General features: G+C 42.6%; 1 protein-coding gene across 4 annotated transcripts in view; it reads left to right on the forward strand.

The window, feature by feature from the left end:
* The window catches only part of LOC124875228 (disintegrin and metalloproteinase domain-containing protein 12-like), a 162,230-nt gene that overhangs the window by 19,996 nt on the left and 128,164 nt on the right, over positions 1-14,070 (forward strand). For 3 of the 4 annotated variants that reach the window (XM_047377236.1, XM_047377239.1, XM_047377238.1), the window contains exon 2: positions 11,030-11,151. In XM_047377236.1, the coding sequence (XP_047233192.1) occupies positions 11,030-11,151 (122 nt within the window). Of the gene's footprint in view, positions 1-10,771; positions 10,921-11,029; positions 11,152-14,070 lie in introns of those variants that run through there. The other variant, XM_047377240.1, reaches the window with a different exon arrangement.

Raw genomic sequence — 14,070 nt, forward strand, 5'->3', positions numbered from 1 at the left:
CAGCTTATATTGGGATGATAATTCTGTGTTCTCATCTGTCTGGATGACCTTTGTGGTGCCACTTTATTCTCATTTAAAATATTTTTCAAACAAAATGATCGCCTAAGTATCTACGGATGAAAGTTGTTGCTCTGAATGCCGCCAAGTGGTCAAATAATTACTAGATGAATTAATCAGAAAGTATGTGTCACTACTGCCCCAAAAAGTCTATGTCAAGATGATTGCATTTTTCATCAGTGCAGACTGAGTGTCTTCATAGCGTATCAGAAAATTATGTCATGTTTTTAAAGTATTAGCACTGCAACACTGTTGTAGCAGTTACACATATTTCTTAGCAAGGGTGCATATGGGCTAAGTATCCCCTTGTTTCACCTTTCATGCTGGAGAATTGTTTAGCATTCAAAAAAATCTGAGGCAGCCTGACTTAGTTGCCATACAATTGTGACAGCTACAGCATCAGATTCATAAAACGTCTATTCTGAAGCAGTATTTACCTATGATATATTTCTACTGCATTGGAGTGCTGGGCAGATACACTCTAGTGTCATCAGTCTGTTAGTTACTTTGTGGGTCCTGACAGTATTTTAATTTTGTTTTCTGCCTTCAAGTGGATTTTACTTGTCAGATAGTATCCTTCAGCTTGAAAAAGGTGAAAATTATCATTTTTAATGTGATATTGAATTGCTGTCAGAATGACTTTGGAATATGCCCTTGTGTGCTTACACGGTGGCAATCATCAGGCCAAGAGTGAATATTGTTTGGGGTGCTCCTTATTGATGTGTGCATCCTATCTCAGGGAGGTGCTGCGTGTCAGTGGGGGGCAAGGGCTCATCAAATTCAGAGATGAGAAGAACAGCAGGTCATTTCTGTTGTAAAAGAAAAGATTACTATGAATACATTATTACTTGGTTGCCTTTCAAGGAGAGAGTCATTGTTGGCTTCAAGAAGAAATTCTCTGGGGTTCAATAATGCCAAGCAGTTGTTGATTTGATCTGGTGGATGAGACTGAGTGATAACGTGAAGAGCTGAATTTGTAAAAGGGTTGTAACACAGGATGTCTAGAGATTTCTAAAGTAATGACAGAGGTCATTTGCAAGTGCATGGTACTAACAACTCATTGGTCACCCCTTACTGCCCTGCTATGTAGTAGCACCCATTTAGGGGAGTTACACAATGACAACAATAACATGTTCAAATATTCAACTGTCATTTTTTATACAGGTCCTTCTCAAAATATTAGCATATTGTGATAAAGTTCATTATTTTCCATAATGTCATGATGAAAATTTAACATTCATATATTTTAGATTCATTGCACACTAACTGAAATATTTCAGGTCTTTTATTGTCTTAATACGGAGGATTTTGGCATACAGCTCATGAAAACCCAAATTTCCTATCTCACAAAATTAGCATATCATTAAAAGGGTCTCTAAACGAGCTATGAACCTAATCATCTGAATCAATGAGTTAACTCTAAACACCTGCAAAAGATTCCTGAGGCCTTTAAAACTCCCAGCCTGGTTCATCACTCAAAACCCCAATCATGGGTAAGACTGCTGACCTGACTGCTGTCCAGAAGGCCACTATTGACACCCTCAAGCAAGAGGGTAAGACACAGAAAGAAATTTCCGAACAAATAGGCTGTTCCCAGAGTGCTGTATCAAGGCACCTCAGTGGGAAGTCTGTGGGAAGGAAAAAGTGTGGCAGAAAACGCTGCACAACGAGAAGAGGTGACCGGACCCTGAGGAAGATTGTGGAGAAGGGCCGATTCCAGACCTTGGGGGACCTGCGGAAGCAGTGGACTGAGTCTGGAGTAGAAACATCCAGAGCCACCGTGCACAGACGTGTGCAGGAAATGGGCTACAGGTGCCGCATTCCCCAGGTCAAGCCACTTTTGAACCAGAAACAGCGGCAGAAGCGCCTGACCTGGGCTACAGAGAAGCAGCACTGGACTGTTGCTCAGTGGTCCAAAGTACTTTTTTCGGATGAAAGCAAATTCTGCATGTCATTCGGAAATCAAGGTGCCAGAGTCTGGAGGAAGACTGGAGAGAAGGAAATGCCAAAATGCCAGAAGTCCAGTGTCAAGTACCCACAGTCAGTGATGGTCTGGGGTGCCGTGTCAGCTGCTGGTGTTGGTCCACTGTGTTTTATCAAGGGCAGGGTCAATGCAGCTAGCTATCAGGAGATTTTGGAGCACTTCATGCTTCCATCTGCTGAAAAGCTTTATGGAGATGAAGATTTCATTTTTCAGCACGACCTGGCACCTGCTCACAGTGCCAAAACCACTGGTAAATGGTTTACTGACCATGGTATCACCGTGCTCAATTGGCCTGCCAACTCTCCTGACCTGAACCCCATAGAGAATCTGTGGGATATTGTGAAGAGAACGTTGAGAGACTCAAGACCCAACAATCTGGATGAGCTAAAGGCCGCTATCGAAGCATCCTGGGCATCCATAAGACCTCAGCAGTGCCACAGGCTGATTGCCTCCATGCCACGCCGCATTGAAGCAGTCATTTCTGCCAAAGGATTCCCGACCAAGTATTGAGTGCATAACTGTACATGATTATTTGAAGGTTGACGTTTTTTGTATTAAAAACACTTTTCTTTTTTTGGTCGGATAAAATATGCTAATTTTGTGAGATAGGAATTTTGGGTTTTCATGAGCTGTATGCCAAAATCATCCGTATTAAGACAATAAAAAACCTGAAATATTTCAGTTAGTGTGCAATGAATCTAAAATATATGAATGTTAAATTTTCATCATGACATTATGGAAAATAATGAACTTTATCACAATATGCTAATATTTTGAGAAGGACCTGTATATTCCTTTTGAGTAGCCACACTTTCTTTTACTTATGAAAAGTGGTTTTGACTTGTATTTGTTTTGATTTCAGAGGAATGTTTTCATGCTTAGTAAGTTACGTCACTCTGATCATTCAGGGATCATTCAGGTGGGAAAAGAAACCCCTAAACTCATGTATGAACCAGTAAAGTGTCTACACATAACAGACAACTTATCAATGATCTTTAGGCACTTTGGCACCAGTAGCCTGCCCCAAAGATACATATTGATTGCCGTTTGTTTTCTTTTTTAGCAGCAACGAAGGGATTACAAAATAGTTGAAATTTGGCATACTGTAGATCAGTTGCTGTCACTTTCCACAGCATAATCAGCAGTTCCAATAAAAAACAAAACAGCTTTTCAAGGTATTACATTAATTATCTGCCCAGAGTGGCTGCCACATCACAAAAATTGGTTAAAGATAATCTACAGTTGACCTTTGGGTCATACATTTCTAGCTTCTTGCAAGAGCTGGCTCTGCTGAAGTACTAATATCAGAATCAGAATCAGAATTTTTTATTTGTCATTGCTCCACATGGTGCAACAAAATTTCCAAAAACAGAACAAAACAGTGCAGGCAAGTAGTGCAAATGAAAGAAAATAAATATTAAAAACGTAAAAAAGTTATAAAGCTATAAAAAGTTATAAAAAAGTTATAAAAAAGGACTGTGCAGGTGGAAAAAAATATATATATACAAGAATATTTACAGGTTGTTCAAGTATTGCACATGAGGTAGCATATTGCACTTAGTCTTGAAGAAATTGCACAGAATGTATTTACTGTTTATGTCATTATTGATAGTAACAGTTGTTACAGTGTACATGAGGCGTTCAGGGCAACAACAGCTCTAGGAAAAAAGCTGTTTTTCAGTCTGTTTTTGTCCTTATTGCCCTGAAACGCCTCCCAGAGGGGAGCAGTTGAAGAAGATGGTGACCAGGGTGTGAGGAGTCCCTGATGACGCTGCGGGCTCTCCTGAGGCAGCGGGTGGAGTAAATCTCCTCCAGGGAGGGGAGAGGGCAGCCAGTCAGTCTCTGGGCAGTGTTGATGACCCATTGGAGCTGCTTCCTCTCTGCTGCAGTGCAGCTGGAGAACCACAGCGAGATGCCGCAGTTCAGCACCGACTCCACAGAGCAGCGGTAGAAGGACAGCAGCAGCTCTGGTCGCAGGTTGTACTTCCTGAGAGTCCTCAGGAAGTACAGTCTCTGCTGTGCCTTCAGGATCGGTGCAGAGTTAGTAGTCCATGTCAGATCCTCACTGATGTGGGTGCCCAGGAACCTGAAGTCCGGCACCATCTCCACCCTGTCCCCGTTGATGGTGATGGGCTGTGTGTCCTGTTTACACCTCTGAAAGTCAACGATGAGCTCCTTTGACTTGGAGGTGTTCAGAGTGAGGTTAATGTCCATGCACCATGCTGACAGATGCTCCACCTCCGCCCTGTAAGCCATGTCATCCCCTCCTGAGATGAGCCCCACCACCGTGGTGTCGTCTGCGAACTTGATGATGGTGTTGCTCGGGTGGGTGGGGGTGCAGTCGTGGGTGTACAGGGTGTAGAGCAGGGGGCTCAGCTCACAGCTCTGTGGAGAGCCCGTGCTGGTCCTCAATGGAGAGGACAGGTGGTGTCCTACTCTCACCCTCTGGGAGCGATCTGTCAGAAAGTCCATAATCCAACTACAGGTGCTGTTGGGGAGACCCAGGTGTCCCAGTTTGCTCACCAGCCGGCTCGGGATGATGGTGTTGAACGCCGAGCTGAAGTCCAGGAAGAGCAGCCTCGCGTAGCTCCCTCGCTGCTCCACGTGGGTCAGCGTGGTGTGCAGAGCGGTGGCGATGGGATCCTCCGTGGACCGGTTGGCCCTGTAGGCAAACTGGTGGGGGTCGAGTGTGAAGTGATATGACCCCGTACCAGTTTCTCAAAGCACTTCATGATGATGGGCGTGAGTGCTACAGACCTGTAGTAGTATTATATATGATATATATAATATTAGTTGATGGGGCAGAAATACCCACATTTTTAAAGAATGTCGTCAGCAATATTGACAACTCCTAAACACTCACTACAGTTAGGTATATTAGCGAAAGTTTCTATAGAGCTGTCTCTGCTGCTGCTTATAGTCACTGTTGAGTGTTTAATTTTGATATCTTTCAGCCACCACAAGAAGGCCTGGAGCAATGGCAGCTGTCCCACTTCCAGTGCTAATGCGGACTGATATATTTCACTGTGAAATATGAGTGCCTATATTTTATTCTGCTAGACAGCCCTGATGAATACTGGGTTTCCAGGTTTCTGGGTTTTCCTGTAGTATATTGATTGTTCATGTCATTCTTAGTGCTCAGATTTCATCAGTTTCCAGCTGTTCGCACCTGTTAGGCATCAGTATGCTGGTGCGTTTGGCCCTAGGTTCCTCTTAATGCAGGACAATGCTTGACCTCATGTGGCTGGAGTGTGTCAGCAGTTCCTGCGAGATGAAGACATTGAAGCTAAGGACTGGCCCGCCCGTTCCCCAGACCTGAATCCGATTAAGCACATCTGGGACATCATGTCTCGCTCCATCCACCAACGTCATGTTGCACCACAGACTGTCCAGGAGTTGGCGGATGCTTTAGTCCAGGTCTGGGAGGAGATCCCTCAGGAGACCATCTGCCGTCTCATCAGGAGCATGCCCAGGCGTTGTAGGGAGGTCATACAGGCACGTGGAGGCCACACACAATACTGAGCTTCATTTTGACTCGTTTTAAGGACATTACATCAAAGTTGGATCAGCCTGTAGTGTGTTTTTCCACTTTAATTTTGTGTGTGACTCCAAATCCAGGCCTCCATTGGTTAATAAATTAGATTTCCATTGATGATTTTTGTGTGATTTTGCTGTCAGCACATTCAACTTTGTACAGAACAAAGTATTCAATGAGAATATTTCATTCATTCAGATCTAGGATGTATTATTTGAGTGTTCCCTTTATTTTTTTGAGCAGTGTAATTTAACCTCTACAATTAACATCTGTCTAAATAAATGCTGCATAAAACAGATCCATGACTTTTGAAGTCAGATCTATCTTCACTGAATTAGTAGTTTTTTGTTATTTAAATATTGGCTTTTATGAAACATTGCCTGATTGCTCACCTGATGCCCCCTGCATGCATTTCTGCTCTACATCAAAATATGACCAAAACAAGAGCAAAAACTGAGAGTTACATGGTTATTGATTAGCTGTTGTGACTTAATCTGCAGTAACATAAACATTTTTCAGACTATAAGTCTGTTCATCCATACTTATAATGTAGAAACCTAACAGCAGAAGCTTTAATGAGCCAGTTTATAACAAAACAAAAAACATTGCATGTCTTTCTTTTTGCACTGAGTAAAGCCTCTTCCATTTTTTTACACTCACAGCTGTATTGTATTTCTCCTCCCTAAAAGAAAATACACACATTCTGTTCACATACAGAGGTCCAGTCATCATACCAAGCACTACTTTATTGAAGCAATAATAAAGTACACAAGTTGTCCTTGTACAATGGAGCATAAAGGTAGATGATTATGGCCAGAATATTGCTGTATTAAGACCTCTGTTAACACCCTTCTTTATTGAACATATAAATAAGGTGAGGGGTCCTGGTGCCACTTTTACCACTCCCTCAACACTCATACTTGCTGTAATACCATTCAAGCTAACAAAACGTGGATAGACATGGCGTTTACCAAATGTCCCCACTGACCATGTGGAGAACAAATCAGGCTGAAGATAATTTCCACCAAAATAATTCAATTTAAAGGCAGAAATTAAACTTCATCATGCAACGCATTAATAAAATAGTTATTCACTAGCAGAGTAAGAGATTCAAACGCTGTCTGCTGATTGAATGTCATCCTCAAAGTCTATTAGAATAGGCTCTGGCCTACCCATCTGTGGGTTTCCATTCATTATCTTCTACTTATACGAGATCCGGTCATGTGGGTTACAAATCTACATCAGCAACATTCTCCAGCTTATTCTAAGGAATTCCATGGCCAGAACATGAATATAATCCTTTTCTCAGGTTTTGGGTCTGTTCCTGGGTCTCCTTCTAGTGGGACATACCCATTCTGCCCAAAACGACCTCTATTGACTCCTTGTGATGTGGAGCCGCAGCCACTCTACTCCGAGCTCCCCCTAGATGTCTGGTGTTTCAGTTCTTTGTTGGGTCTCTCATGGAAAATTGGTCTTATGGGAGTCAATAGACTAAATCGGGTGCTGCGTAAACTAGGCATCAACCAGGGATGGGAGCCGGGTTATTCCTTTTGATACTGATGGATTTCACCTTTTGAGGCTGATAGATTTCATCTTTAGAAAACAGCTCAGCCACAATGTGGACCTGACCTTTCTCTGTCATAACTGTCCATGTGTTTTCTCCTAACATTTGTTTATCCATTCATATTTTTCTCATAGCTCGCTGTACATACCCTTACTCAGCATGGTCGCCTCTCAGGCAGTGCTTTTTTTTTTTTAAGGACTAATGAGGCTCCTATTGTTGTGTGTGTGATGCTGTCAACGTTCTCGATGTAGTCTGTTTCTCATCATTAGGCTGGAGCTGGGTGAAGACTCCTGAGCCGGTCACCCCTTACTCCCCTGCTATCAGCCGGATAGTTTCATGATGAACTCCAGAGCGGTGGTTTCCTCTTGAGGATAAGCAGAGCAAAGCTCAGCTGGGGAGCTTTGTGCCTGACTTGAGTTAATAATGCTGGATTATAAGCAGACTCAGCAATTTAAGCAGATGAGTCATTTGTAGGAAGACACAAGCAATGTTAACCTCAAGGGACCCTGAATCTCCTGGCAATAATAATCTGTGATGAGTCTCACCTTGAGTGGATTTAATGTTTATATGGACTGATTTGAAATTAAGATGGCAAAAGTTTCAAGATGACAACATGGCATAAATTATACCCAGAGTGAAACTTCTGGCTTCTTCCTCAATTTAAATCTGTTTCCCTGCTGTTTGGAAATGCTTGATGGAACCCCAAAAAAGCCAACATTTGATTTAGGATGTTTGCAGTGAAACAAATGGTGCTGAGAACCCCTGCTGTTTTAGGGAGACACCCTTGGAACAAAATCACTTCCCGCTGCAGGAAGCTGATTACTCCAGGAACCCTGTTTGCAGTGTCCTCCCTCCACTTCCGATACGGTGTGCACTCATGATTTCTACAATTTACAGAAATTGCTTCTGTCTCTTGTAAAAGTTTGTTTCCTGGGAGAGGATACATAAAACTTCATCCCTTAGTTCCTTGTGGATTTTGGCATTAGACTAAAGGGTGAGCATACCCTTAAATGGCAAAACAGCCATGCTCCAAGTAATATAGCCATCTGAATGCTCAGTTAAAATCTTCTCAGAACAGTTAGAGAAAGGAGATAAAAGGATTCCAGGAAACAAGGTACATACAGCTATAGCTTATTCCTACCCCTTAAAATTTTTTACATTTTGTCATATTACAGCCACAAACTTCAATTTATTTTGGGGGAGATTTCATGTGATAAACCAACACAAAGTACATCATAATCTTTGCTTTTCAACATTTTTTGCATTTCTATTCAGTCACTTTTACTCCGATGCCCTCAAATAAAGTCAAATGAAACCAATTGCCATCAGAAGTCACCTAATAAGTGAACATGGCCCCAGAACTACAATGGAATACCTTAGATCAAAGCACGTGTTTGAAAGGCTCAGTCAAAAGTTGAGATCTAAATGTTATTGAGAATCCGTGAGAAGACCTCTCCATCGAATCGGACTCAGATTCAGCTGTATCTGCAATGACAAATGGACTGAAATTTCAGTCTCTAGATGTGCAAACCTGGTAGACATTCCCCAAATGTGACAAAATGTCAAAAAGGTCAAGGGAGTTATATGCTTTTTCAGGGTTTTGTTTCTAATCCCACTGAATTACTAGTGATTGGAGTTATCACAGCAGCATAAACCTAACCCTCTGCATTTCTCAGCTATGGTGATTTATGAAATATGAGTGATATTTAGGGTTCTAACACAGGCCAGCTACTCTCATTGCAACATGTGGCAGGGTGCTAGTTAGTGGGATTGTGCTAATGTCTGTGTTGTGATTATGAATCTGAAAATATTATTTAATATTTAATATTAATATTTTAATATTTTATCAAATAATATTTCGGTCTGTTAAGGGTTGTCCTGTGAATACCAGCCCAGTAAGGCGGTGGTATTAGGACAAAATAGAAAGGTGTGAGCCATGCTCTGACATTACTGAACAGCAAAACTCTGCACACACATGAAATGAATTCACGCAATTTCTTAAAATACAAGAATTTATTAACAAAAATAAGTCAACTCAAAGTCAAACATATTTCAATCAACAAACTCTTTACTATGCTAAAACAATCCAACTAAACTACCAAGCAGAATTAAAGGATAACGAAGACTAATGGGCTATGTACAATATAAACAAGTTGATTAAAGATGATTGAAAACCATGACCAAAAGCGTGATGCAACATTACCATGCAATGTTTATGTTTGAGAACCAAGGATTATCTTGACGAATCTGGAAGTGAAGTGAAGTTAGTCTTGGAACTAACTTAGGCAATAGTTAGCATACCTTTAGACAACCATTCACAATGCAAGATCAAATAAAATATTATTTTAATAAAATAATGTTTTAAGAATGATCTGCTGAATAAAACCAACCTTCTGGATGACTAATTCTCAACGGTGTCTCATTAGCTGCCTTTACTTATTGAAATAATATTCAAAGAAATATTATTAAGTGGATGGTAAAATATTTAAGGAAGTATTTTGGAGAGGGCCAAATCTTTCTGGAGCAATGGGGGTTAATGGTGTTTACTTAGTTATCAGATTTAGTAAAATAATGTTTAGACTATTATTTACTAGCTTGAAAACTAACAACCTTTCTGGGTAAATATTCTTTAGCAGGCAAGCACGTGTCCTAAGACATTAGCAGTTAAAGCTAACAAAGAAGCTGATAGCTAAGCACCAGAATCAAACACACACCTTTAAAAATACCGTCAATAAAAGGGTTAAAATGCATAAGCGAGTACGGCGCGTTATGGCTGATCTTCTGTGTTTAAAATCACCCTTTAAATAAAGTTTATCTTAACTTTAAAAACACACAAACACAGAACACATTGCTGAGCACGTGTGCTGCAGATAGCCTGCTAGCACCAAGATGGCTGAGTTTCACACAAACAAAACCAAAGTTCATAAAATGAAAAATGTTTAGATCATTTCAATCTAACTCCTTCTCTCTGCCCAAAACCTAACCTCATGAACCGTGCTTAGGAGTTTTCCGGGCGACGACGAAGTTTGAAAAAAGCTCTCTGAACAAAGGGTTAGCTTCCAGCGAACCTCTGGAGCAGTGGCTGGGCGGCCCGTTCTGTCCGCTGACCACACTGCACGTTACCACGCGATGCGGCTCCTGTTGTCGTCCTTTCAGACCGGGGAAAACCGCTCCACTCTTTGTAGAGATAGCGTCTCTACTGGGGACTTCTCTGGAACACAGTTTGCTTCTGCAGGCCTCAGAGAGAAAGTCAAGCCAGGCTTATACCTTAATTACCCCTTTTTATGAATGAATACCAGATTCTTTCAACAGTAATTCATCAGTACTTAACTTTTGCATATGATCGTGTGATCTTATGACACCCTTGGGTCCAGTTTGAAGAGTTTATGTCTTTTTGCCGGCAAAAAGACATAAGGGTGCTGCCTCCCCTATCCTGGTCCCGCAGAGGAGCAGTGGAAGAGATTGGACCGTTGAAAAGGGGGGTGCTTTTATACAGCCCGTGGCATCATGGGAAGTCCGCTGCTACCCCCCCCCCCCTTTGCTGGAAGTCGGTTAACTGCAATTTATTTTGAAAATTCCAGAAAAGTTTGTACCGGAGTTTTAATGTTGTTTCCATGCCTGTGGGTCCCAACATCTGCATGGCAGAGAAGACAGGAACCATCATACTGATAGTCTCTTAAAAGGAGGTGGACACATGCCCCGCATGTCAGTATAGACATTTGCTGCCATGACAAACAAATGCATTCGGAAAGCATTATTTGTGGGCACTGAAACATAAAGGTTGTGACACATTTAATAACTATAATTCTGTTTAAGTGACAGATATGATTACAAAGCAGCTTTACTGTCAGGTTTGTTAATGGCTTTTCTTCTGTGTCTCCTTTTACAGGAAATCTTTTGGGTGTGGTTGTTGAACAAGGACCAACAGCAAAGCCAAAACATTCTGAGACAACAGTGCCTCTTCAGCTTGTTGGACAAAAATGGAAACCAGTCAGCGAACTCAAATCCCAGGTGGGTATTAAAGGCTAAACAAACACGTAGTATTCCCTGGTTCATATGACTTAACATGCTTTTGCACCTTTTTTAATGTATCGTCTTTATTCTTTTGCCAAATGCGTTGCCTATTTCAGAAAGATTACCAATCACATTAAAAGATGTGATTACAACTTATCTTTCAATGGAAATGCTGGAAAGACAATTTTACTTGATATTGTATTTGTAGAAAAACATTGCTAACCTGACATCTTAAAGTTATATTTATCCCAAATTATTCAGTTTTCTTCTGTCCTCTAGACATTATACTGAAAGGTTGTTTTCAGACTGGATTAATACCCTACTATGCTCTTCACACCGGACCTATTAAAATATAGCTTGATAACTTAAAGCAAGTTTTGAAAACCCTCTACAGCATAAAGGCAAAGATGATGCTGCTATGCTCTTACTACTTGGCAAATAGGTTCATCCCATGTACCGGAGATGTCTTCCTGTACCTGTTCTGCACACTCCATAAGCCCACCTTCATATTGACTTTTGGACTTTTGATTGGGCTAAAGCCTCCAGGGCCTTCAAGGGCGTTCTAAAGTGTTAGATTGTTGCAAATCTGGAAAATCTAATTTTACCGTAAAGAGAAGCATGACGGTATGGCACTGGCCAAACAGGTTTCCCTGTTGTTTTCTTGGCCATCACCACAAATCCACCACCATGAGTATCATGTCGGTACTAGGAGGTTTCCCAAGAATCTCAATTTGCCTGTATGGGAGGGATGTTTCTGCACCTCTTCTATCAGTTTCAGTCTTGCTGAAACACCATTAGAGTTTTTTCATCAGTTTATCAAGATCACAAAAGAAAGCAGATAAAATTACCTGTAAAATTACATTTACTGGCCACTTTATTTCTTACACCTTCAGGTTCAGTTGTTTGTTAACACAAATAGTAAATCAGCCAATTACCAGGCAGCAATTGAAGGGATTTAGGCATCTGGACATGATGAAGACTTTCTAAAGTTCAAACTGAGCCCTGGCACAGTGAAAAAAGGTTGATGCAAGACTTGCACTTGAGTACTTTAGCAACAGTAGATCTACTGGCAATTTCATGCAATCCAAGTGATGACTTGGGTTTACTCAGAATGACCTACAAATGAGAAAATATCCAGAGAACAATTTGGGGTGATTTGGTTTTTGGTTTCTGTTTTTTTTCTTATGTTTTTCACAGTTAAGGTTTTGACTCGTTCTTTTGTTATTATTCTTCTTAGATTTTGAACCATGCTTCTGTTATTTTCCTGGTCATGCTTTAGTTTTGTCGTCTTGTTCATGTTTTGTCAAGTTTGGTTTTCGGATCTGGTTATGCTTTTGCTTCATGTTTTTCTAGTTTGTGTTCAAGAGTCTCTGTTTTGCTCCATTCACATTTTGTTCTGTTAATTAAGTTTATTTGGTTCACCTGCTTCAAGTTAATCTGTCTCCTTGCTCCACCTGGTTTTCACGCCATATATTCACACCTGTTCTGTTAGTCGTTGCAGAGACATTACTCATGCTCATGTCTTGTTGGCAAACCGAGTCTTGTCTTTTTGATCATGTCATGCCTGTCTTGCCTGCCCGTTTGTTTTGTTTCTGCGTCCTGCTGAGTGTGAGTTTTCGCAATTAAACCTTTTTTCACTTACCATCACGATGCCTGCTCATCTGCATTCTCGGGTCCAATATCAAGTAAACCGTAACAGAATGTCTCCGCCAACAATGGACCTCGCGGATGAGCATCAGGCTAGCTCCATGGACCTTTTTACCTTCCTGTCTCGGGAGGCGGAGAAGTCATTGCGCCGGTCTGCAGGGCTGTCAGTGCCGCAGTCGGCTTATGATGGATCCAGGTTGGCGATTCCATGTCCGGGGACAGGTCCCCTTCGTCGCCGTTCTCCGCCTGCTCCCCTGGCTGCGCACTCTGGTCTGGCAGTGAAGCCCTCGCCCTCCTCTCGCCGCAAGAAACGCCGGCGTGGAGCACCTTCCTGTGGTTCGGCTGGCGAGGAAGTGGTTTCCCAGCCAGCCTACGTGAGCGCTGCAGCAAGTAAGCCCGCTTCTTCGCCTGCCACAGCACTGTCTCCCAGGCTTGCTGCGGCAAGTAAGCCCACATCTTCGCCTGTCACAGCACTGTCTCCCAGGCATGCTGTGGCAAGTAAGCCCGCATCTTCGTCTGCCACAGCACTGTCTGCCAGGCTTACTGCACCTCCGCCCATGTTGTCTGCGCTCGCTCCAGCCCGGTGTTCTGAGGCAACACCTGACGAGCTGGAGCAGCGCTTGAGGTTCACGGCACGCCAAATAAAGATCGTCAGGACAACTGGTCTCCTGTACCGGCACCTGGACTCCACAGGAACCTATGCCAGGATCCTGTTTGTGGATTTCAGCTCTGCCTTCAACACCATCGTCCCAGTTCTGCTACAGGAGAAGCTCTCCCAGCTGAGTGTGCCCGACTCCACCTGCAGGTGGATCACTGACTTCCTGTCTGACAGGAAGCAGCGCGTGAGGCTGGGGAAGCACGTCTCTGACTCCCTGACCATCAGCACCGGTTCCCCCCAAGGCTGTGTTCTCTCTCCTCTGCTCTTCTCCCTGTACACCAACAGCTGCACCTCCAGTCACCAGTCTGTCAAGCTTCTGAAGTTTGCGGACGACACCACTCTGATCGGACTCATCTCTGATGGTGACGAGTCCGCGTACAGATGGGAGGTGGACCATCTGTTGGACTGGTGCAGCCAGAACAACCTTGAGCTCAACGCTCTAAAGACAGTGGAGATGGTTGTGGACTTCAGGCAAAACCCAGCCCCACCTGCCCCCATCACCCTCTGTGACTTCACAATTGACACTGTGGAATCTTTCCGCTTCCTGGGAACCATCATCTCCCAGGATCTCAAGTGGGAGCCAAACATCAGCTCCCTCATCAAGAAAGCCC

Source organism: Girardinichthys multiradiatus, chromosome 10, assembly GCF_021462225.1.
Source record: "Girardinichthys multiradiatus isolate DD_20200921_A chromosome 10, DD_fGirMul_XY1, whole genome shotgun sequence".
In the NCBI taxonomy this organism is placed as follows: domain Eukaryota; kingdom Metazoa; phylum Chordata; class Actinopteri; order Cyprinodontiformes; family Goodeidae; genus Girardinichthys; species Girardinichthys multiradiatus.